We start from the raw sequence: 23,516 nt of genomic DNA, 5'->3' as shown, positions 1-23,516 counted from the left end.
GTGTAGATAATATGGAATGTAGACTAAGAGTCTACATTAGTGAGCAAAACAAGATATCAGAATGACCTATGTATAAACAAAATGCAGTTGTTGCTCATTATTGTCTGTAACAAAAGGTATAAATGCTTGCTGTAATTGTTTACTGTTGAGAGAGACCTGCTTAGCTCTCTCCCTCTGCACAATTGTGAGAGTTAATAAAGCTTCTGACTTGCTGTACCCAAACAAAAAGTGAGAACTCAGTTTTTCTCCGACATAGCACTGGCAAGATGTTTACAGATACTTGAGAGGTGATTTGAGTGCCTTATAAGTACCTTCATGGGGAAAAAATACCAGGTACTATCAGGCTCCTTAATCTAGTGGAGAAAGGCAAAACAAGAACCAATGGCTGAAAGCTGAAGTCAGACAAATTCATATTAGACACAATATAACAGTGAGGGTGATTATCATTGGAACAACATGCCACGGGAAGTAGGGATAGATTCCCTCTCTCGCTGGAAACTGGATACCTTTCTAGAAAACATGCTTTAGCCAAACAGGTTATTCTTTAGTCAAACAAGTTATTGGGCTCAGTACAGGGGTAACTGGGTAAAATTTAAGGGCCTGAGACATTCTAGTCTGAGCTCCTGTATATAAAATGGTCCCTTCTTCCCTTAAATGCTATGAATCTGTGTTCAGGAATACAATGAATGTAGTATTTAGGGGACTACTAAAAAATTGTTAAATATTTTTTATTTTTCATGTCTGAAAAACATACAGCTGACCAAATTAGGGAATGGAATAGCCTCAGTTCAATGTGTGAGACTGTAGGACTCCCATTAGTGGCAATAAGAATCAAACAAATCAAGATGAAACTTATTTTCTTCCTTCTTACTGATTTTCTCCAACTTCCTCCATTCTCTCTCCCAACTAACCTCCTCTCTCCCTCATCCTGTTTTCTCTCCTGTATGGCAGAAGCATACAGATCCAGCCAGGAAAAGTCAGTGATGAGAGAAGTGATTCCTCATTTAAAAGATAATTCCTTAGAAAGCATAATTATCTGCAGAAGTGAAGCTTTTTTTAATATTAACTCACAAGGATATTTTAAGTGTTATATACAACCATTAAAATGAGATACCATATGTTAAATCTTATTTGGTGCTGCAAATTCATGGCCAAACCCTATCTACCTTAACTGCCCTAAATAAGGTGTGCACTATTATGCTTGCTCGTTTACCCAGAAGGTAAGCCCTAGGATGCACTATCACCTTATAAGGGGAAGTCTCTGCTTTCAAATCCCCCTTTCAAGTTAAAATTTGAGTAGCATTTACATAGGTAGATCTTGTAAAACAGCAGCTGTGAAAATGGTAAAGGAACTCTGCAGAACACCCTTGAAATGTCACATTATTTTGCCTATTTAAAACCGACATCAGGAATCTGGATAGTTTGACAAATAATCCAGTAATTTATAGGTATTACTCCTGTGGTCCAGAAAACTGAAGGTATTTTATTTCACCTTTCTAAATTAACACAAAAATGCACATTGAAGCAGGGGGAAAAAAAATAAGATTAACGCTCATTAAAAGATTCTGTGAAAGATCAACTCTTCCAATTAAATAACTGATTGAGAAAGTTAAACAAGACTAAAAATCTTATTCAACAGCCACAATGAAATGTAAGACGAATACTTCAGATTTTCAATGTTCAAGTACAGCCAGTGTGCAAATAAACTAGTTTGAAAATATAATTTAATAGTACTTTGTATGAAAGCTGATATACAAAATTCTCAAATGTTAAAAACAAATATTACAACAATTCAACAAGTTTCAAAGAGAGTTTCATCAAAATGAGGTAAATCTATGTCACCCGCTATTGAGTTCAACACTGCAGAGGAGAACAGGTCTTCAAGAATATCTTCCTTTGTGGGACTTTCAAAGGAAAGTCTTTTCAAGCAGGATTTGTTCATTAGTGAGTCTGTATGACCGTCATACTTGCTTTCTTTCACAGGACTGTAATAATTATGGTCTTCGCTTGCCACAGTGACGCATGTGAGGTTGGTTCTCTCACTATGCACTGGTGCTGCAGTATTGCTATCCACCATTTCCAAATATCTACACTCATCTTCATCTTTTGGAAGCTCCGAAGAAGCAACAATCGAAGTAGGAGACAATAAGTCTGCCAAAAACTCTGCATGACTCTGGCTACTGCATAGTGACATATTGGAGTTTGTACTATATACAGATTCACTATCTGCAACATCAATCTGATACTGCAGTTCCTTCAATAAGTTCTGTACTGATTCACTTTCATGATGAGATCCAAATTGTAAGAGATCTTCTACACCTCTATTTGGAGAGCTTCCATTACACATCTGAGTTTTTGCCAGCCTATCAAGTGAAGCCAACTTGTTCTTTTTAGCCTTCAGTTTTTTAAGCAGTTTTAAACGAAGTTTGTGAGTTTGGGCATTTGATTCTTTATCTTTCACATCAGATTTGTGATTTCCATTTTCCCCATGGCTACGTTTGGAATTAAAGATGGGGGTGTTGGGCTGAATTACTTTACTCCAGGTGCCCAATGAGCTTCCAGACTTATTCAAAGTTGGACCATCAACTACAGGGTTTACTGCAGGTAGAGGAGCATGTCCAGAAGGACCAGTGATGTTTGTTAACAAAGGAGGAAGATTTCCACCTTGACAAACAGCTGATTTAGGTGCCCCCTCAGTAGCTGTAGTTGTTTTGCTTGTACCTTTGGCTTGAAAGCCACCAAAATTAGCTGCCCCCTTAGTAGGGAGATGCAAGTCAGCAGCTCTTAGTAAAGGATTTTTGTAACTTTTCTTATGATGGGTTGAGGCACTTGAAGGCATGAAGGTATTATGCTTGCTTAATAACCCCTTTACCCAACTTCCTACAAATCCTCTCTTTTGATCTTTATGCAAAGACTGGGAGGAATTATTTGTAGCAGACAAAGTTGCAGCCTGAGAGTCTGCTCTAGTTTTGCTTGTGTTTCTGGTGTTAGAGGATTTCTGCATAACATTCTCCATTAATGGTAATTTCTTATTCTGCAAGAGTTCTGGATTTAACAGGATATTCTCAGTGTTGACTGGGCTAGCTTTGGCCTCTGCCTCTTGAGCGTGTGATGGCGTGGACGAGTCATTACAATGGTTTGTGGGAACAGCAGATGTAGTATGCGCTAGGTTCAACGGTCCGAGATGTAAGGAAATACAGGCATTTTCAGACGGTGTGCACATGTTGCTGGAGGTAGTCTGACTACAAACATCTTCTGTACATGGAGTTTGATCTGAACAAGCTGACCCCTGCTCTTTCAGCAAGCCTGTTTCAGCAATTAGGTTATTTCCCAATATCTGTCCATTGTCCAGTGGTTTACCTTCAGAATCAACTTGAATTTCTACAAGTGTCAGAGTTATAATATCATCATCTGCCAAATTTTCTAAGCCAGAAAGCAAGCTATTTTCATTCTCTCTGGCCACTTTTTGTTGTTCATTAGCAGGAATGCCCACAATCTCCTTTTCGTAACATACTGTAGTTATTGTGTCTACGGCATTATCACTATCACAATGTAACACTAGAGAAGAACTTGACTGTACATCATTAAGAGGAAGATTTTCAGATTTTACACTTTGGACCTGTGAGCAAATTTTATCTGGCACTTGGGATGCTTTCCTTTCCCAGATGACAATGTGAATCTCTGAAACAGGAACTTCAAATCTCTCACGTCTTTCACAATATGGACCTTTGATGTCATCACATTCAAGCCAAGTTTCTGAAAAATAAAAAATGAATAGTTTAGAGGCTCAAAGATGCACAATGGCCATTGAAACTCAGATCATTCTTTTTGGGTCTCAAAACACCCATTTTATGTGACAATGCTACATACATCCTGGTGAACAAAGTTGATTTCTTTGTTCCTTCACTTTCCCCAAAGAAAAGATAGCGGTCTTTCACTCTGTAACTAGGCCACTTGCAGCAACAGAATTCACTATTAGGTCCTAGTAACATGACCAAGATGGAAAGTAACTCATTTTCCTTAGCCACACTGATGCTCTTGGCCTAGATAGTGATACTGACATCCTGTTTGAGATTATCTGGACAGACCTGACATACAGACCTCTCTCATTAAGAGTTAATGTGGGGAATTATTTTTCATAAAGATGTGGGGAAGGGGCTTAAGGGAGAAACTGATCATATAGATAATTCCCTCCCAACCATCCCAACAGTTAAAACAACATTGTAATCATTTTGTTAGTAAGGATTCTAAAGAGATACACCCTAGGTGTCATGTGTTGCGTAGTGTACACAGCAAAAGCTGTGTGCTGGCTAGCTGGTTTGAATCCAGCTCGCGTGGATAACAGCAGCACTGGAGACCGCACAACATGAGTGTCACAGTGGGCTAGTGAGCAGAGTACGTACCCAGGGGCTATGCCAGACTTGTACAACCTGCACTGAAGTGCACGCTGAGCTGCCTTCATTGTTACGGTTACCCACACTAGCTGGATTCAAGCTAGCTTAGGTAGGCTAGCCTGTGGACAGCTTTTGTTGTGTAGACATATCCTACATTTATTGACGGTTAGTGGGATGTTTCTCATCCTCTCTTTTCTTCATGCAACTCTGGCAGTTCAATTTAAGTAGACAACTTTTCAGCTGACCAGGATGTTTTGATTAAAATGGTGATCGCTTCTCTCTCCTCCCTCCGTGGAAGCAGGTTTCCATGAAGACCAAAATAATCTCAACTATTTTTTCCTCTTTGAATTTTGGGAGTTCCTTCTCGGTTGTACTCTATAGTTCAACAAATCAAAACAGCAACTTACTAGTTACTCTTAAAAGAATTGCAAAATTCAGGAGGAGGAAGAAACTGAGCATTGACAGCACTGCGAGTCCCATGGGAACTTGCTTTTCCCATGAAGAGACATCTGGTATCTGTAACAGGGTAGCTTGCCCCTTAAGGGCTGGAGGCCTAGGGCAGCCAACCTTGATTACTGAAGGAGCCACACCTGGGAGAGATCATGTGACTGCCCTATAAAAAGCAGAAGGGAGAAGCTCAGGAAGCTGCATCAGACTATAGCAAGTGAAAGGCTTTGGCATTGAAGACCCTGACACTGGGGAAGTTGAAGTCAGAGCCAGGAAAAGCCTGGGAATGACTGCTGACTGAGGACCCACCTCTGGGAAGGAGAGCTGGGGACTCCCTACCTAAGACGGGGGAAAGAGACAGACACTCAACTGGGGTGGGCCTGGAGGACCAGTGTGTACCCAGAGGACTGAATAAATTTAACCTCCAGAAGGGAAGTGTTTGGGTTGCGTTTTGAGTTTGAGGAACCAATGAGAGAAATTAAGGCAGGGCACCTGCACAGCAAACTCTTGTCAGAGGAGGCGTTCAGGAGGCAGCCGACCCTACTACAATACCCATGTAATCTGAATGCCCAAAAGAACTAACAGTGTGCCCAGATTATGTTTCTTGTAATTTTACCAAAGTTTGATGAGAAAATGATCATGTCCAATTGCCTTTTTCCAATGAAGTTATCAGTAAGCATGGCAGCGAATTACTGAGTTAGTCAAATCAGAGGTTTTTTTTAAAAAAAGACCAAAGAATGTAAACGTATTTGCAAATATTTAATACCTAATTTAGATTATACATAAAAGAAAACCTTTAGATAGTACAGTGATCATTATAACCCCAAAATTAGTAACAGAGGCAGCTTTATCTAGGATGATAATAAAGTTGTAATAGTTACCATCAGGATTCAAAACCCAGGTTTTGAAGTGTTTTGGATCTTGTTGATACTGAATAACAGCTGTTATTTCGTAGAAATCTCCTTCAAATTGAAACGAATAGTTCTTCAGCTCGTTATGTGGTAAACCTTCTACGAAATGTATCATAAATATTGAAGGTACTCTATGATAAAGATATAAAGCATCTTATTGGAATAAAACAGTGGCTCAAGGTATTAATGAAATCACAAGCAATGCATTTTGAGAATGGTAGTTCTCAGTGCATTACTGTTCTACTGCTGTTTATTAATCTAAGGTTGCTTTACAAATTATACACAATGGCTGGGAGCTCACAGGAACAGGGCACTCCAATTTTAATACATAATTCCACTTTGAAATAAGCTTTTAGTGAAATAGAGGTGTCATCTTATAGCTTAATTTGCTATGGGGGGGGGGGACCTATAAAGAAAATGTTGTTTTGGGACAAAGACAGAATAATAAGACAGTTCTGCCAAACCTGGAAGGCTGACAACCACAATTCAGACTAAAACATTGAACATTATAAGGTGGTAGTTTTATCATCCCTCAATACCAGATGCTCTGGAAAGACTAATATTCAGTGTTGGGCTTTACAACTTGGCTCAAATGAAATGTCTGCTTAGTGTGTTAAGCTGAACAAAAATACTCCACATATATTAAAGATTTCTAACAACAACATCCCTGAGAATTTTCAGAATGATCTCAAAGCTGGGTACTTAAACATTTAGTGGAAACTTCCTGAACACGTCAAAAAAGTGACAGAACGTTGACATTAAGTTTATCATGTGTAGATTTAAACACTAATGCTCTATTTTAGATTCAAGATCTCGAGTGGTTCAAACTTACTTTTCCAAAATCATTTTTCTTCTTTGAGATTTATCATTACAATTATTACATGGAGCAATATGAATAGCATTAAGCGGGTGCCAGTCAGGAATTATATTTGTAAATGTTGTTAGTGTCTTCCTACACCTGGAAGGAAGAAAAATAAAATTCGATCAGTTGTCTACCTGAGATACTCAAAAAAAAAAAAAAAAAAGTACTACAGTACTAGCATTTACCAGAAAGAGGTCACAAATTAACAGGCTACATGCAGTGTCCACTTACACCTGGCACAATCCCACTAACATCCCTGGCACTTCAGTGGCTTAATATAAACTGAATTTGCCTCAATCTGCTAATCCATATCAAATCAGTCATCTTTTATACAGACTATAATAAAATGGAACAATGTACTTTCTGCCATTCATCTGTTCGCCACTTTGAATGTCAATTTTTTATACTCAAATGAAACATGGCTTTAAAGAAATTCCTGAACGTGTTTTTACAGTGCCATTCAGGACACTCTGACGTGTAACACTAAATACAATTGCCATTTAGATGACCTGGAGGAACCTCACCACACCTGCCTTCTAACATTTTAAAACACCAAGGAGTAGAGGACACTTTCACATTTTCCAGTTATGTGAATAAGGATCAGATTTACATTTCTGACTTTATGCAATTTAGATGAATTTATTCTATTTAACCCTGAAAGACATACCTATTTATTGGTCATGTCTGGCATGCTATTCATTAGAGCAGCAGCAATGTGTGTGACTTACAGTGGTCAACATCAAAAAGTCAGCCTTTGACAACAGAATCACCAGTTATTTCTCTTTTTTACACATAGGATACTATTGTGTCATTAGCCATTATACCATACACCACCTGGAAACTGTTGACAAATGCTGGCTTTTTAAAATGGTGACCAGATAACTCCACCATCACAACTCTTCCTCGCCTACCAAATGTACACACTTCGTGCACAACGGTGGTTTGAAGAAAAATATTAAGTGAAGACTGAAAGTACAATAATACATGTAAATAAATGTAAAAACCTAACCTCTCTTGGTGGCTGTAACCACAATGTAAACATTCAAACATCCATGAAAAAGAATGCAGGAAAAGTGTCTCGACTTGGGGATCCTTTCGTAAAAGCAGAGGGAACGCAAATACTGGACTTTCCTTCTTCCCTTCAAAGAGAAAAAAAAAAAAAGAGAATGTTTGCAACTACACAAAAAAAGAGGGAAGACAGGATTATACCTCAGAATGCTATGTCAACTTGCAAGGCTATAATCTCATCCCCACAGTAAATGAGATATGACTGGAATAACTTCATGGGTACAGCTATGGTTACCAAAAGAATAATACACCCCCTTAAACTTTAAACTCTGAAGAAAATGGAGATCAGCTGAATGGAGAAAAATGAGAATCTGCACAAGTCTGAATTATGCTCTTCACATGCGACATGCAGCCTTAACTCTGAATTTTATTTCCAATATTATGAAAAAATAATCAACATATACAATTGTTGACCATTTGCTAATTTAAGCCAAGTTGCTGCAAGCACTTTCCGGAGAATAGGAGGCTGTCAAGCCACACAAAGCCTAGAATGGGGAGAACTTTGCTGCTCTGCCTCCTTTCTGCTGCAGAGCATCCTAAAGAGCATTCATCAACAGTTCTGTACAACTGGAGAGTCCGGGGAAAGGATCTAGCAGACTATGCACATGCTGTTCTGCTGTAGCTGTGGATCTCATGAAACATAAGCTTTCATAAAACCACTGCAGCTCTATTTTTTGCAGTAAATTACTTTTACTATGTTTTCATGTCTTACAGAGAGTTCCATGCACTACCACCAGATCTCCCAGAGACCCTAGGTTATCCAAGTATCTGTTCTCATATTTTAATCTGCTTGTTTAAATTTATGTGCCCGTCTTGTATCACGTCCCTGTATTTGTCATCCTCATCACACTTCTTCCCCACTCCACTTCTTTCCAGTGTTTTTTCCAGTCAAAAGCTCTGAAATTACTGTAACTAAAATATCAGAGGAAAAGATTTCGCTGCTTCTCAGCGTGGTTACTTCGTGAATTTGTCAGTACTATGTATAGTCAGTTTCAGTGCTTTTTTGACAGTCTGCTACACTTTGTCTCAAGCACTAATAGAATTACCATTCCCAATCAGTGGCAGTCAGTGTCATTAAGTATAATTAGCCCTACAGAAAGTCCCTGGAGGCCATCCCACTTAAGCAGAGTACATTGCAGAATGACAACCACCCGCTCCCAATGAAAAAGCACTCTTAAGATCTTGAAGTTATAATCTTCTCCTACATGTATACAAGTATGAATGTTATATACTATTCTCACTTTTTCCCCACTGCCTAAAAGTAACAGTTGTAGGAACTTAAGAAGTGTTTATTACACAAAGATCTCCCCCACTCCCCAAAGATGCATAAGTGTTCTAGTCATACAAGAAACAGGCTTTTGCCTTTTGCAAATTAAATTTCTGATGCCCTTTGCACAACCACAAGTGTTTTTCATCTCTGCATGCACTTTGCAGAATGATTCCTGTGGGCCTGTAGGTATAGGCACTATAGGAAAGAAGGGAACAGAGACAAGATATCAATCAGCTGGTCATTAAGTGATGGTGTGAGAAAGGTACCAACAATTAACTACATCAACAAGTTGGTTGTATTGACTTTCTTATGGAATGCATTTTAAGTATTGACAACAGCAATCTTTGCATTTATAGAACTGGAAAATAAAGACTAAATCGCTTAGTAATTACTTACCCAATTCACACTTAAGCTGGGGTTGAAGTTGAGCAAATATCGTATTTCTGATTTCATTCAGGTGTGACTCAGCTTTTGGAAGAACATCTAAAAGAAAAAAAAATCAGCAAAAAATAAAATAAAAATCTAATTCATATTATATACCAAATACGCAAACCAATTCTCTGCAAACCAAGGCATTTTCTATTAACATTTGTTTACCCACAACATTTGAATGACACTTAACAGTTAAAGTTCTTTCACTTAGGTGATTTGCAAAATTTACATCAGAATATGTAAAGCTAAGTAACGACTTAAAGGAACCAAATTTCTACTATGATCTACTCAATGGAATATTTTTAATGAATCCGGTCTATAACGTGTAAATATATAAATTCATGTGTAATCTAAATAAACAATCAAGCAAAAAACAATATCAAGATTAAGGCTATGTCTACACTAGCACTTTTGTCGGAATAATTTACATCGCTTGGGGTGTGAAAAACAAACACACACACCCCTCTGAGCAACGTAAGTTACACCAGCAGAAGCGCCGTGTGGACAGCGCTACGTCAGCAGGAGATGCTCAGTTTACCATAAAACAATGAAGACATTTTAATGCTCGTGGCCTCAGATTAAGTGGTAGATTTCTTGAAGAACATGGTTTTCAAATTTTTTTTTTGGAAACTCAAAAACAGATTTTTTTGTAGGTTCTCAAAATTAATTCTGTACTCCAACTGCTTCAAATTTGAGAAGGGCATGCTATATTTGTTATATAGAACAAATGCTGCTTTAAGTGCAAAACAGAACTCAATCTTAACTTTGGAGTCAAGACCAGAGCCTCCATAATTAAAGTGAGGACTTCAAACAAACAGTCTTAGAAACTATTTCTTCATTAAAAACTTTATATACATAAATATATAGCTAAACTGAAATATAGCTAAAATCCTTCCGCCCCCGCCCGCCCCATCATGCTCCAGGCACTTCTGACAGATCTTTAAAAACAATCAATAAAAAGTAATAGATATAGCTTCCCTTCTCCGCCAAAGCCAAAGTAAATTGATGGGTTTTGCAGTGTTTCCCAGAAACCAACAGGTTCAAGTTATTACAGACATGGGAGCAGGGGAGACAGTAAATTCAGAGCCAAGGACCCCTCCTAGGGGGAAGAGGAGGAGAAGATGTTGGCTGGACATTCCTTCTTTTAAACCAAGGGGGCTCCTACTCTAATACTTCCCTGCAAATGAAGTAGTATCACATATGTAGAGAGTATCTCAAGTAGGCAGGTCTCTAATGTTATCAGACTTTATAGGTTAACACCAACCAACACTTAAGATGTCCACCCAGAAACCAATAAGCAATCAACATAATCCTGGTGATTTCAGTGCTGATTTTTCATCTCAGATAAACAGGTGTTAATACAAAATCATCATTGTTGTTGTTTCATTCTTTCAAGCAATTTCTCTCAAAACTACAGTACTAAGTTTTTCCTGGGTTGTCTTTTTGACAAAGACTGTGTCTCAATAACTGTTGTGCATTTTAACTACAGGGTCCATGAAAGGGTTGACAGGCTCTAAGTTATTTCTGGCCTGATTAGAAATAATCAGAAATTACAATCTTTCTCAGGACCACCTACCAAAAAGCAGATTTTGGCCAGTAACAGCTCTGCATTAGTTCCCTGCAGGAACATCTTTTTCTTTGGTGCAGACTGCCCTTGATTGTTTCCCACTAGCTGATGACTTTTTCATTAGTTGCTCACCAGGGATAGGAAAGAAAGTCCCTGCTAATTTACAACTTCTTAAGCTGAATCAAGAACTCACAAAATGGTTAAAGCCATACTACTAGTATTGCATGACGGGCCAACTGTTCATTTATACTGCAATATAAGCCATGTTAGAATCCAACTTTTTGGAGGTGAAGAGCTAGTACCTGATCTCAATATGCTAACCAGGAAAAAACAAGACTCAGATTTATATCAACGATGCACAGTTCACTTTCTGCTCTTACTATGATGAAGTAATCCACAAGTGAAATCTTAACACTAAGGGCTTGTCTCCACATATCAGGAGATCAAGGCGTGGCGATCAATCCACCGGGGGTCAATTTAGCAGGTCTAGTGAAGACCCGCTAAAATCAACCGCCAATCGCTCTCCCATCGGCCCAGCGTGGTGTAGACACCGCAATAGTCGACCTAAGGTATGTCGACTCCAGCTATGTTATTCACGTAGCTGGAGCTGCATAACTTAGGTCAATTTAGCCCTGTAGTGTAGACCTGCCCCGAGGATATGTCTACACTACAAGTGCTACAGCAGCAGCTATGCCACTGTAGACACTTACTCCAGTGACCACAGGTGCCGACTTTCCAATGCGCTGGGAGGTTCTCCACCCCTGGCTCTGCCCCAGGGCCCAGGCCCCACCCCACCACTTCCCACCCCATTCCGCCCCCTCCCCCGAGTGTGCCGCGTCCTCATTTCTTCCCCCCCCAGAGCTGCCTACATGCTGCGAAATAGCTGATCGTGGTGGGCAGGAGGCACAGGGAGGAAGGGGGAGATTTGTTAAGGTTTATCTGTTGTGCCAAGTTTCAAGAATGCTTACATGGATCAGTCATACCATTTTACTATTATAAGGCTTTTTAGCATACAGTGTGTTTTCAAGTTTCATTTCCAATATGTTTACAGGCTTTTCACATGAACACTGTTCCTTTATTACCAGGGTTGACATCAAAATCAAATACATCAGAAGGCTCAATATTAACACCAAATTTGCTGTAAGTGAATGTTTACAAGTATCTTGGTCATACCATGCCTCTTTTTTCAGTGAATCCCTTGGTTGGCCAGGTGTGTTCTCTGTGTTAACAGCTATCGGGCAAATCTTCCCCCTCCCTTGTCATCCAGGTAGATTGTATCAACCCAGACACTAACTTTCAAATTCTCACCTGCTACCAATTTCAAGGCTGGACACTCATTCTTCCCCTCAGCATGACTGGGTCCTGCCTTTCTCCTAGGGGGTTGAAAACGGAACCTCCCTAGCCAGCAAAGGATTCCTGTAAGCAGGTGTGTTCACCAACTGCAGCCTCTCTGTGCTAGGAACATCTACACAGACACTCTCCTGCATGCTTGCTTGTGGATCCACCACCAGCTTAGAGACTGGACTCTTGTTTTAAAGAGATAACAAACAAATCCCAAGTGTCTAGGGGTGAGAGTTTGCCTGCGGTCCCCTGCATCCTTTTGGGTTCAGCCATAAAGCTGTTCTGCTCTGAAAAACCAGTAACCAATCTTTCCTCAGACCCTGAGTTACAGACTAACTCAAAGAATCAGCATGGAGAACACGCTGGCCAAGCCCAGCCATTTTTCTAACAATTTTTTCCCCATCTGAAACCTTCTCTAGGCTATCCACACTGGATCTTTCTAAAGTAAGGTCAGTGGATTTATACCCCTCAGAAAGACTGGCAGTTAGGAACTGAAACAAGTCTCCCAAAGAAACTGTTGCTTTCTCTATACAGATATTCACCTTGAGTTACTCAATCAAATCACTTCCACACCCATCAGTTACAGAAAACTGCTTGCAAAGATTTCTCTCTTCAGTAATCTTTGTAAGGGCTAGTCTACACTGACAACGCTAAAGCGCTGCCGTGGCTGTGTGATCGCGGCACAGCGCTTCCTGCGCTCTTAAAAAACAAAAACAAACAACCCCCTCCCCCCATCTCAACAAGGGTCCCTGCACTGGGGCACCGTTTACACTGCACTCGGGCGGGGGGGGGGGGAGGAGAGTGGGGTTTCACACCCCTGAGCCAGAAAGTTGCAGTGCTGTTAATTGCCAGTGTAGACAAGCCCTCAGCAACAATCCATCTTTTATCTGCTCTACAAAAACATTGCTCTGTGGAGCCACAACAAACTCCTTCTGAGTTTTGCTTACACCCAGAATCAACTCTGGCACATTAGAGGATTTTCACAACTCCCTTTCAGACAAGTTGCTAAACTCCATGGTTGGAGAGACTCTTTCCCTCTGCAACTTTCCTCACCAACAATATGCAGGTTATCCCTCACAAGCTTAGGAACACTTCCTTTTTGGTATCAGGAGGTAGCCGTGTTAGTCTATATCTACAAAAACAACAAGGAGTCTGGTGGCACCTTAAAGACTAACAGATTTATTTGGGCATAAGCTTTCGTGAGTAAAAACTTCAGGTTTCAGTTAAATCTAGAACCACCTCTGGGACAACTGAAATATCCTCAGCCAACATAGGCTGAGAGGCACCTTCTGTCTGCTCCACAAACGAAGGATTGGAGGTACATTCTTCTTCATTAGGTACACTGCTATTTGCAATGTCACTATTCTCCACACTGGTAACAGGTAAGGTATAGGGATACTCATGTTCCACTAACCTTGCCTTCCCAAACTGCTGATTAGACAAAGCCATCAGCTCACAAGGCTGCCTATGCTCATCTAAACTTTCTTTGCCTTTCTCTCCCTTATCCCAGCACCCATGGCTGTTTGCAGACAAATACTGGGAGAGTGGGGCGCTTCCTTAACAGGCTGGTTGCCACTCCCAATGGACAGACAATTGGAGACAGTTTCTCCCTTAACAGATAAACCGCTGTTTTCCACAAGCAGTGGCTCATCATACTGAGCTACTTTAAGCAAAACACTTCTACTTGGTTCAGGCTTACTTCTACAAACTTCAGTTGCCAGCAATCCATCAACCACCAAAAATCTACCCTTACCTTCCTCAATCAGGGTTTCAAACTGACCATCAACATTAATCTGCTCTAAAGAAACGTTTTCCTGAGCTTCTTTCTGTGCTTCATCTAATCCCAGACTCACTTCTGAGATATTAGACAGATATTCAGAAATTTCTTCACCATATAAACTGCTTTTCTGACTGGACAAACTTCTATTTTCCACAATCCCCAAGGCTAGAGAGACTCTCTTCCTTGTTATAGCATACCTAGTTAAATACAACCGCTTAGAGTCATATACCCCCTCTTCACAAATCTCCCTGTTAGTTACAGATGATAGTGGATTTACCTTCATACTTTTCCTGGGATGCATTATGACATTACCCTGATTAAACAGTTACCACATCATTATTAAATATACCAACATCATTAGAAACTGGACTTTCAGAATGTTACAGTTTCTGCTGTTCTTTTATCACTTCAATTTGGAGTTTAAGTCTAGCAACTTCAGTCTCAGCTTGCAGCAGCTCCATTCGCCTCCCGTGAGATTCTCTCTCTCCCCCCAGCTCGCCTGGCTCTCTCCTCAGCTGGGCCAAGGCTTGCTTCTCTTGTACCTGAAGTTCTACCATTTCTCTCTCATGCTGAAGATGCTAGTTCTCTCACAGCTTGCAGTTTTGATTGTGGATCACTCATTGTGACTAACTTTAACCTTTAACACTCTGAGTTTTAAATTCCAATTTTGGAATAGTGTGGGGTTCTGATCCAAAACACAAATGATCTGGTTCTGTGGATCCTGGCCAGACTAAGCCAACATGACCCGATGATGCCTGGGGCACCCCTCACTGGAAATGCCACGGTCAGGGTAGGCTGCAAAAGGGAGAGTGGATACTCCTAAGACTGGTGGGTAACACTGAAGTTAAACTCCCCAACCAGTCACAAACTGTGCTTCTGATCCCCCACACTGGTTATCAAGAAAAGAAATCACATAGCCCTCTTATTGCATTCCAGTTCTCTGGCTCCCAATTAGCACCTAGGTCTAGTATAATGAGAAGTTATTTTAAACTGCTCACATATACAAAAATGTTCTTCTGACCCCAAAGGGTCAGCCACATTACCAGGTCAGTATAGGTTTGGATCTTACCCAAAATACCACACTGCCAGCCAATCCTTTAGTGTCTAAAACTAAAGGTTTATTATAAAGAAAAAAGAAATAAGACAAGAGATGTTAAATGGTAAAGCAGTCACATACATACAAAGACTTCAAAGTCCTTATATCCGGTTCCTAGCAGTATTGGTGAGTTTGAAAGTCACTCTGGAATACATCCACAGCTTGAAAGTCACTCTGGAATACATCCTCAGCTTGGATTGGTCATTCAGTCCTTTGTTCAGAGCTTCAGTTTGCAGCAAAGTTCCTCCAGAGATACGAAGTAGGATTGAAGACAAAATGGAGAAGATGCAGCTGCCTTTGATAGTCTTCTGCCATGCAACTTGTGCTTCCTTTGTTTCAAACACAAGCTGCCCAGCACATGGCTTGGAAGCCTTTTCTGTCCATAGGAATGCCTATGCATGCCTTGCTAAGTCATGAGGTGTATCCCTTGCCTTCTCTCAATGGGTCAATTGTATAGCTGATGTTCCTTAATGGGCCATTAAGCAGGCTAGGCAATGCTGATGCCAAACTGTCTGGGGGTGTCACCCAGAAGCATAGCACAAATTTAAAATACATACATATCTATAATTCATAATACAAAAGGTGATACAAACATTAACAAGATCATATATGGCAAATTATAACTTTTTTTCAGCTCTTACATGGCATATCTGGCATAACTCATTACAATTTTTCAATATTGGTATTCATAATATCCTAAAGTGTCCCCAGATTTCATACAGCGCCACAGCGAGGTTGATGGAAGAACTCCTCCATCAACATAGCTGCATTGACAGAGAGAGAGAGAGAGAGAGAGAGAGAGCGCGCGCGCGCGAGATGGACCTAACTAAATCACACAGGGCATGAAATTATTCACAGCCCTGAGCGATGTAGCCAAGATGACCTAACTTTGAGGTGCAGACCAGGCCTCAAATATCTGCTTTTAGAGAGGGTGCATATTCACCCTTACATAATGTGCAGAGATGCCATCGCATAGTTTCACTAGTTACTGAGGACCAAGAAAATTACATCTTTATCTTGAATTCTATAACAACTGCAGCTCACCCGTAGCAATCTTGAAATAGAAAGGAATGAAAACTTCTGCATACACTATTAAATTCCTCTGCATACTTGTATCAATATTCCTGTACATTCAAACTATTTTGAAATAAAAAGAAATAGCGACAAAGTTACTCACCTTTTAGCTTATTTGTTTGGCAGGCATTCAAGAGTGCAGTCGCTTGGTTATATTTTGTAAACAGCCTCTGGATTACAGATTCTTCAGTGCAAGCTTCAGTCACAGCAATCCTTAAAGTTTTTAAGTGTACCAGTGCTGACAGAATACAGTCTAACCAACATAGAGCATATATGTTCCTCCACTGAAGACACACATGCCCCATGAACAACGAAGGTTTATTTTCTGCATGCAAGATTTCAGATTTTATTGAACAAAGTTCAGAATTTGGCAAAAGTTCTGTTTTGGAATTAGAGTCAGGACTTTCTTGTGCACCACCAACAGTAATAGCAGTTGCCAAGTCCACATTATGCTCCAGAGACTCAGTCGTCCTATTATGTTTCTGCTGATCATCCTGTGATAAATCAGGTAGGCATGGCTGGGTCACACATAAATTATATCCATTACACTTGAGAAGATCAGTATTTAAAGTGTGCTCAGCATCTATCAAATTGTTGTTAGTCCTAGCTTGTTTTGAACATGATTCAATGGGGGAAGCTGTAGGACTGATTTCAAAAATCTTCCTTTTTCTCTGAGTACACTGAGTTTGATGATTTTCTGAATCAGCAGGAATTATTATGCTGTTTAATGGTTTATAGCCCAGAGGGTAGATGCACTGAAGGGAAGAAAGAAGATTACAGTGATGTCTATAAAGTATTTCTGGGTGAAAAACTTGGAAGTTAATACCAACAGTGCAGTTCAACTAGAACACAGAATATTTGTATATTGACACATTATTAAAAATCAGAAATCCAACATATGCATTAAGGACTAGAAGTGCATTTTGTCTGACAGCGCTCTTATAAAGTGATTGTGTACTAACAGAAGGTAACTTGATTAACGGCAATAACCAATATAAGACTCTATATCCCTAGTTCTCTTCATTTCACCCTCTTCCCCACAGACCTCATAATATTCCCAGGAAAGGATTCCATCTCCTATATCCCAGCTAACTCGTAAGGAGAAGAACTCTATTCCTGCAGACCTTCAGAAGCTGAAAAATTACTCTCAAGCCCTTTGTTCTTCCAGTCCCATCTTATGGGTATTTAAAAAGAAAACCAGAATTTACAACTTTAATGTGAAATTATATTTGAGGGTACATTCAATTAACCTATGGGTAACAATTCTCACAAGACCACTGTAGCTTGTGAAAAAACAAAAACAACCCCCGCCCCCACAACTCCAACCATACCCAACTATTAAAAAACGAGAATTCAGCTAAACTTAAAACAAAAATACGTGGAAGAATGGACATCTATAGTTGTTTCCAAATTATTTGCTATCCACCCCCAGCAGATACAAGCCTCCCATCTTCCCTCCTGGGAGTTGGAATACTGGAAATGTGGAACACAAAACAACAGCTTTGTAATTTGTTTCATACATACATCTTTAGTATTAAATAGGATGCCTTGTCTCACAAAGTACCCTTTGCTCTTTTCATGTAATTCCTGTAGTTTCAAGAACTGTGCCTAGACAGTTAGTACATAAAGACACGCTAGCTCTGTCTAATCACACGTGGATAACTGTCTAGCATATGAACTCATAGGGGCCTGATTTTGAGATGTATTGGGCTGTGGGCATCATTTGAAAGATGGCAAGTGCTCAGATTTAGAGGATGGGGTTGCTAAAAGATAAAGGTCTATATACAATCCAACGACATAGAAAAATGATATAATACCTGTGGATTTTCACAAAGGAAAATAGACTCTTGAAAACTAATGCGGTAAGTCCGTAAAGCTTGTATCTGGCCCTTCTCTTTACAGGCTGGGCAGCACTCATCCGACGTTACTTCAGCAGAATTACAGTTCTAAAAAATAAAGTGCATACAATAATATGCTGTTCCTAAAGAGTAAGGTATAAATGACAGCACTGAAAAACAATTGTTTTTTTTCATAATGCAGTAGCTATGTATTTAAAAGTTAAACTTGACGGTTTAGGATTTTATCATAGCAAATAAAATATACAGAGGAGATGGAGAGTTCTAAATTAATTTGTCTCCTGGCTATCATTTTAAGTAAGAGTTTTCATAAGGCATTTTGTGTTAAAAGCTTATGTATTGAAATGGTGCTCATTTTATTTGCACTGAACAAAAAGTTATTCACTGCCAGTGAATATAAACTCTGAACTCTCAGACAAATCACAGATCAAATGCTTTTGAAAATAATGCCAGTAAACAAATTCAATGAGATAAGTATTTAAAACAGAACAATCTTTCGCCATTGCTATAAGATTTCCGTGGAAAAATAATTTTGTAAATTTGTAAAATTAAGACCAATTTAAAAATCTCTCAAAAAAAGAGAAAAATGAACTTTGCACACATGAAAAATAAGTTTCAACTGACTTTTCCCGAATACCCCACCATGTGGAGTGCAGATATCCCTATACCAGTCCCTTGTCCAATCACTTGCAAACCATTTCCAGTCTTCTGGGAATCCATCATGCTGTGCCATTGGCTAATTTATGTCACTTGTAACATTGTCAAGACCACTAAGGATTTTTCAAAGAACTCTGAAAAATAAGAAGCGAATACAAACAGTTAAATGAAAATTGTATTAATTGGATTTAAAATCTGAATTAAGATTAAAGCATATTTTATATTTTCTTTGAGAAATCATGGTGCTTTTCCTGATTAAGATGAACTGTTGTGGGTTTAAAACTGAAACTGGAAAATAAAACAGCACCTAATTGTGATGTTCACATTCATTGCAAAATAGATGAATAATTTTAGGCCGTGCTCCTGCAAGCTTCTCCATGTGGTTAACCCTGAGACCCATGCAGTGCCCTACTTATTTCAGAAGTACAGTGCTCTGCCCAAACATAAGGGTCTGACTGTGGAGAGCAATTTGCAGGATCAGGTCCTAAGTGGGAAAGAAGGACTATTTTCTAAAGGTGCAGACTGACATCAGAATTAGCAGATGTAAAGAATTCACATTGCTGTCGCTCATCAAGCGAGGAGCATCAAAGATCTGCTACGGACTTTCCAAATGCTAAATTTAATTTGTGTCCATAATAAACTAAGAAGTTGCTCCTCCAAATGTGACTGTTTGCCTCCTAACTGCAGAAAGCAACTCTGAATGTTGCTAAAATCTGGATTTTTCTTACACTTTCACTAGTAATTCAACAACGCTACAATAATACTCTCTCACATCTTACAACAGGGAGTAACATTTTCTATTGATATAGCATCTTTCATCTCAAATAACTTTACAAACCTTAGAGTCAATTTTTGCCTTTTTCATAAATGTAGGCAATCTCCCACAGAAGTAATTAAAATATGTTTCTATCGGCAGAGTTCAGTATAAGACACATACACACATCAGAAAGCATAATCTAGCCCTGGGGTAGGCAACCTTTCAGAAGTGGTGTGCCGAGTCTTCATTTATTCACTTTAATTTAAGGTTTCGCATGCCGGTAATACATTTTAACGTTTTTTTAGAATGTCTCTCTCTATAAGTCTATATTATATAACTAAACTATTGTTGTATGTAAAGTAAACAAGGTTTTCAAAATGTTTAAGAAACTTCATTTAAAATTAAATTAAAATGCTGATCTTATGCCGCCAGCCTGCTCAGCCCGCTGCCAGCCTGGGGTTCTGTTCACCTAGGCCGGCAGCGGGCTGAGTGGGTCCTGCGGCCGGGACACTGGCTGGCAAGGGGCCAGCAGCCAGGACCCTAGACCTGGAGGGGTTTTTTTTTCCAGGGGTCAGGGCAGAGGGCTGGGGATGTGGTTCAGGGGTCTGGGCAGAAGGCTGGGGGGGTTCAGGGCAGAAGGCTGGGTGTGCGGGGGGTTCAGGGGTCAGGGCTGAGGGCAGTGGGGGTGTGGGGGGTTCAGGGGTCAGGGCAGAGGGGGTGTGGGGGGGGTTCAGGGGTCAGGGCAGAGGGCTGGGGTTCTCGGCTCATGGGGGTGCTCCCAGCCCCCTGCCCTGAGCGGCTCATGGCAGGGGGCTGGAAGGGAAATGCCCTGTTCCACCCCCTTCCCCAAGGTCCTGTCCCTACCTCTTCTCTGCCTCCTCTATGGAGCAGCGAGCACTTTGCCACTCGTCCCCCTCCCCCTGCAAGGGCCATCAGCAGGCAAGGAGAGAAGGAGGGGCAGGAAAGCACCACACTGGGGGAAGAAGTGGGGGAGGGGGAAGCTTGGCTGCACAGGACCAAGCTTCTGCCTCCTGCCCCCACAGGGGAGAGCAGTGGGCGGGGGGGTTGAGTGGGACTGGGGGCCGGGACCGCGGCAGGCAGCAGCGTGCCACTCAAAATCGGCTTGCGTGCCGTGTTTGGCACGCGTGCCGTAGGTTGCCGACCCCTGATCTAGCCCTTACGCTGACACATTTATGCAGAAATCACTTCATCCAGCAGTGAAATTCATCCATATCTATGATGAAAGGTAGCAGAACACATCAGTTTAGACAACAAGGTCCCAGTACTGCACCCACAAAAGTTAACTAAAATTCCCTGAGTTCAGCAGGTGCAGGACTAGACCAAATGTAAACAAAATATCATATCCCTTTAAACTTTCCCTAAAACTTCAGGTAGGTGAAATATAACTACCTACTTTGGATTTTGTCCAGGTCAATGAGGTTAACACCCTCTCTCATTCCAGGGCTATTTTTCTTTTTTAATGTCACACCTGAAACATGACATTCCAGCAGCACAGTGCCCCCCACAGCTACCATGCTGGGGCACTCATTTATTTCTGACTCCGAGGAAAAGGTGCTACCTACTAAATCACCAACTCCACTTCCTCCAGCACCTAAGGGTTCTTTGGAGTTTCATCCAAATACCAATCCAGCCCCAAATCATTTAGCTTGTGAGGTGAGAGCTGTGAGGACCATCACTTAAAAAAAGTACAACTACAGGCCATAAAAGCATTTATTCTCTATTTCAACTCCACAACAGCAGTTCTGAACACCACCACCATCAGTTATATGAAATTAAAGCATATGCATGTTGTGAAGAATGTTGGGATTAAAAATAAACTATGATCAGAAAAGTATAAGAAAGAACGCATTGCTGGACTCACTCAAGGTAATATCTTAACGAATCAACAAGAGAGCAGCTCTGCTGGACTACAAAGCAAGCCAAGCTCTCAAACTCTCCATCCAATGGCATAATATTACCAAAGTACATGCTTTCACGGATTTATCATTGCTACATACAGGGAAAAAAAAGTCATGTCAGTAATTTTCAACTGTTTACCTCCCAAGATCAATATCAAAGCCTGGAAAAATGTTAAGCAGAGCATGTACACCAAGAAAAGCTTCCTGACTGGCTCAGAGATCTATAATTATTTAGTCACACTCCCGACCGATAGCATTATCTTTCTAGAACTTCATCTTAAAAAACCCTCCAAACCTTGTAATTCTTATGAAATTCTTGACCAGACAGACATCTAGATATTTCTGATTAAAGTTCAAAAATATGTATTACCACCTATTTTGGTTTGGTTTTCATCAATATTTACCCTTAGCTTAATAAATGTTGAAGTCTACCTCAGTGGAAGTCCTGATCTAATCAGTGTTCCACTTTCCTGAAAAAGCAACTTCAGGTTCAAAAGCTTCCTGTGTACCTCCTCATCCAGTACCATCACCCCCTTTAAAAAAACCCACTGAAATGCTGTTTTGTAACGTACATCACATCACAACAACCCATCTCCAGCAATGATATACTAAAATGTGCAGTAAACAACATGGGCACACACACTTAAGAGTGGGTACAATATATTTTAACTACAAATATCCGTTTAGGATGGGGCAGGCAGAACTAACAGAGTGGGCTCTGCAATTTTTTTTCTCTTCAAAGTGTGCAAAACAAAACAGTGTAACATCAGCAATGATATTGGAGTGGCCTCCTCATAAGATATTGGCAATTCCATGTGAGAGGTTGGTGTACTGGATAAAGATTGGCTGCCGCTGACATGATGCACAGTGGAAAAGAATACTTGGAAATAGTTACACTTAATGTTGTCCTAGTCTCACCATCACCTCAATATTGCAAAGACATAACTAGAGGGAACCTACATGATGTATTTTCAGACTCATGAGGCCTCATTTTTAATCACCTGTTCTCTTTTCTTTCCTGCTCAGCACCGGCACACACCACTTGCCAAACATGATACTAGAGCTATACCTAGCTCTTCCTACACTGATATAAGCAGACCCTGCATTTAAAAAAAAAAAAAAAACAGGACACCAATAAGGAGAGGGACACACTTTAAAGACTTTTTTTTTAAAAAACAGTAATTCATAAATCATAGTTTACATCTCAATATATATCAAATATATCTGCAAATAGTAACACAACCATTGTAAACTGAAAAAAATTTAACACAAATATACTGTTTGCATTTTAAAACTATTACCCCGGTTTCTTTGTTTTAGAAGCAAGACAAGTTTATTCCGCAATGTAGGATACTGAAGCTTAGTCTATACTACAGAGTTAAGCTGCCTTAGGTCAGTCTATGTCTAACTAATAATGTCAGTGTCTACACTAAAATGCTGCTTCCACCGAAGTAACCCATTACACCAAAATAACTCCACCTCCACAAGAGTAGTAGCGCTTAAGTCGATGTAGTTAGGGTGATGCAATGTCTGTGTAAACAACGCATTACTTACATCGGCTGGTGGCTGTCAGTCCCAAGTAGGCTGACAGCTGGAGGCCCCCCCCAGCCCTGGTGCTGACAGCCTGAGCTGTCAGTGGCTCACAGCTGTGAGCCCCTGCCCACTGCTGACTCCTGGTGAGGGATGGGGGCAGGGGGAGGATGACAACCTGAGCCCTATCACCACCTAGGCTCTCCTCCACACCAATCCCTCACCAGGAGGTGTCAGTCTTGGGATTCCCCCCACCACCCCGGCAATCCCTTGACTGGGAGGTGGCAGCAGGGCTCCTGATGTCAGTCCCAGCAGTGGGAGCTCTCCCCCCAAGCCTCAGCAATGACCGTCTGAAGCCCCGCTGCCGTCTCCCAGTGACGGACTGGGGGGAGGAGAGCCCAAGCCTGGCCACCATCTGGGCTCTTCTCTCCCTCCCCCCTTCCCATCCCACACTGGGAGGCAGCAGCAGGAGTCCTGGCTGCAGCTCCATTTCACAGCAGGGAGCCTACCAGCTGTGAAACTGACATTCTTGTTAGTTTCATGGCTGCTATTATT

The 23,516-nt window shown here is 40.6% G+C and overlaps 1 protein-coding gene across 2 annotated transcripts; it reads right to left on the bottom strand.

Moving 5' to 3' along the window:
* Positions 1-1,707: 1,707 nt before the first annotated feature.
* LOC113406803 (SUMO-specific isopeptidase USPL1-like) lies at positions 1,708-22,830 on the bottom strand. 2 transcript variants are annotated; one of them, XM_029911987.1, is made up of 9 exons: positions 22,433-22,830; positions 18,723-18,889; positions 18,060-18,188; positions 16,346-16,997; positions 9,349-9,435; positions 7,624-7,753; positions 6,585-6,710; positions 5,723-5,883; positions 1,708-3,756 (listed from the first exon to the last, which is right to left on the bottom strand). In XM_029911987.1, exons 2-9 carry the CDS (start codon positions 18,819-18,821, stop codon positions 1,793-1,795), a joined length of 3,348 nt encoding a protein of 1,115 aa, XP_029767847.1. In that variant the 5' UTR covers positions 18,822-18,889; positions 22,433-22,830; the 3' UTR covers positions 1,708-1,792. The 2 variants fall into 2 exon arrangements, with proteins under 2 accessions (XP_029767847.1, XP_029767846.1); XM_029911986.1 differs by lacking the exon at positions 22,433-22,830 and having other exon boundaries at positions 18,723-19,752.
* Positions 22,831-23,516: the final 686 nt, after the last annotated feature.

Source organism: Terrapene carolina, unplaced genomic scaffold (genome assembly GCF_002925995.2).
Source record: "Terrapene carolina triunguis isolate 2854851 unplaced genomic scaffold, T_m_triunguis-2.0 Scaffold141, whole genome shotgun sequence".
Classification (NCBI taxonomy): domain Eukaryota; kingdom Metazoa; phylum Chordata; order Testudines; family Emydidae; genus Terrapene; species Terrapene triunguis.
This window is presented reverse-complemented; position numbering and strand designations above follow the sequence as displayed.

Coding starts and splice junctions, on each gene's coding strand:
- LOC113406803 (XM_029911987.1), bottom strand. CDS start 18,821: ATGATGGATTCCCAGAAGACTGGAAATGGTTTGCAAGTGATTGGACAA. Junction 9,436..16,345: donor CCAAACAAATAAGCTAAAAG/GTGAGTAACTTT, acceptor TTTTTCTTTTAG/ATGTTCTTCCAAAAGCTGAG. Junction 3,757..5,722: donor CTGGGTTTTGAATCCTGATG/GTAACTATTACA, acceptor TTTATTTTTCAG/AAACTTGGCTTGAATGTGAT.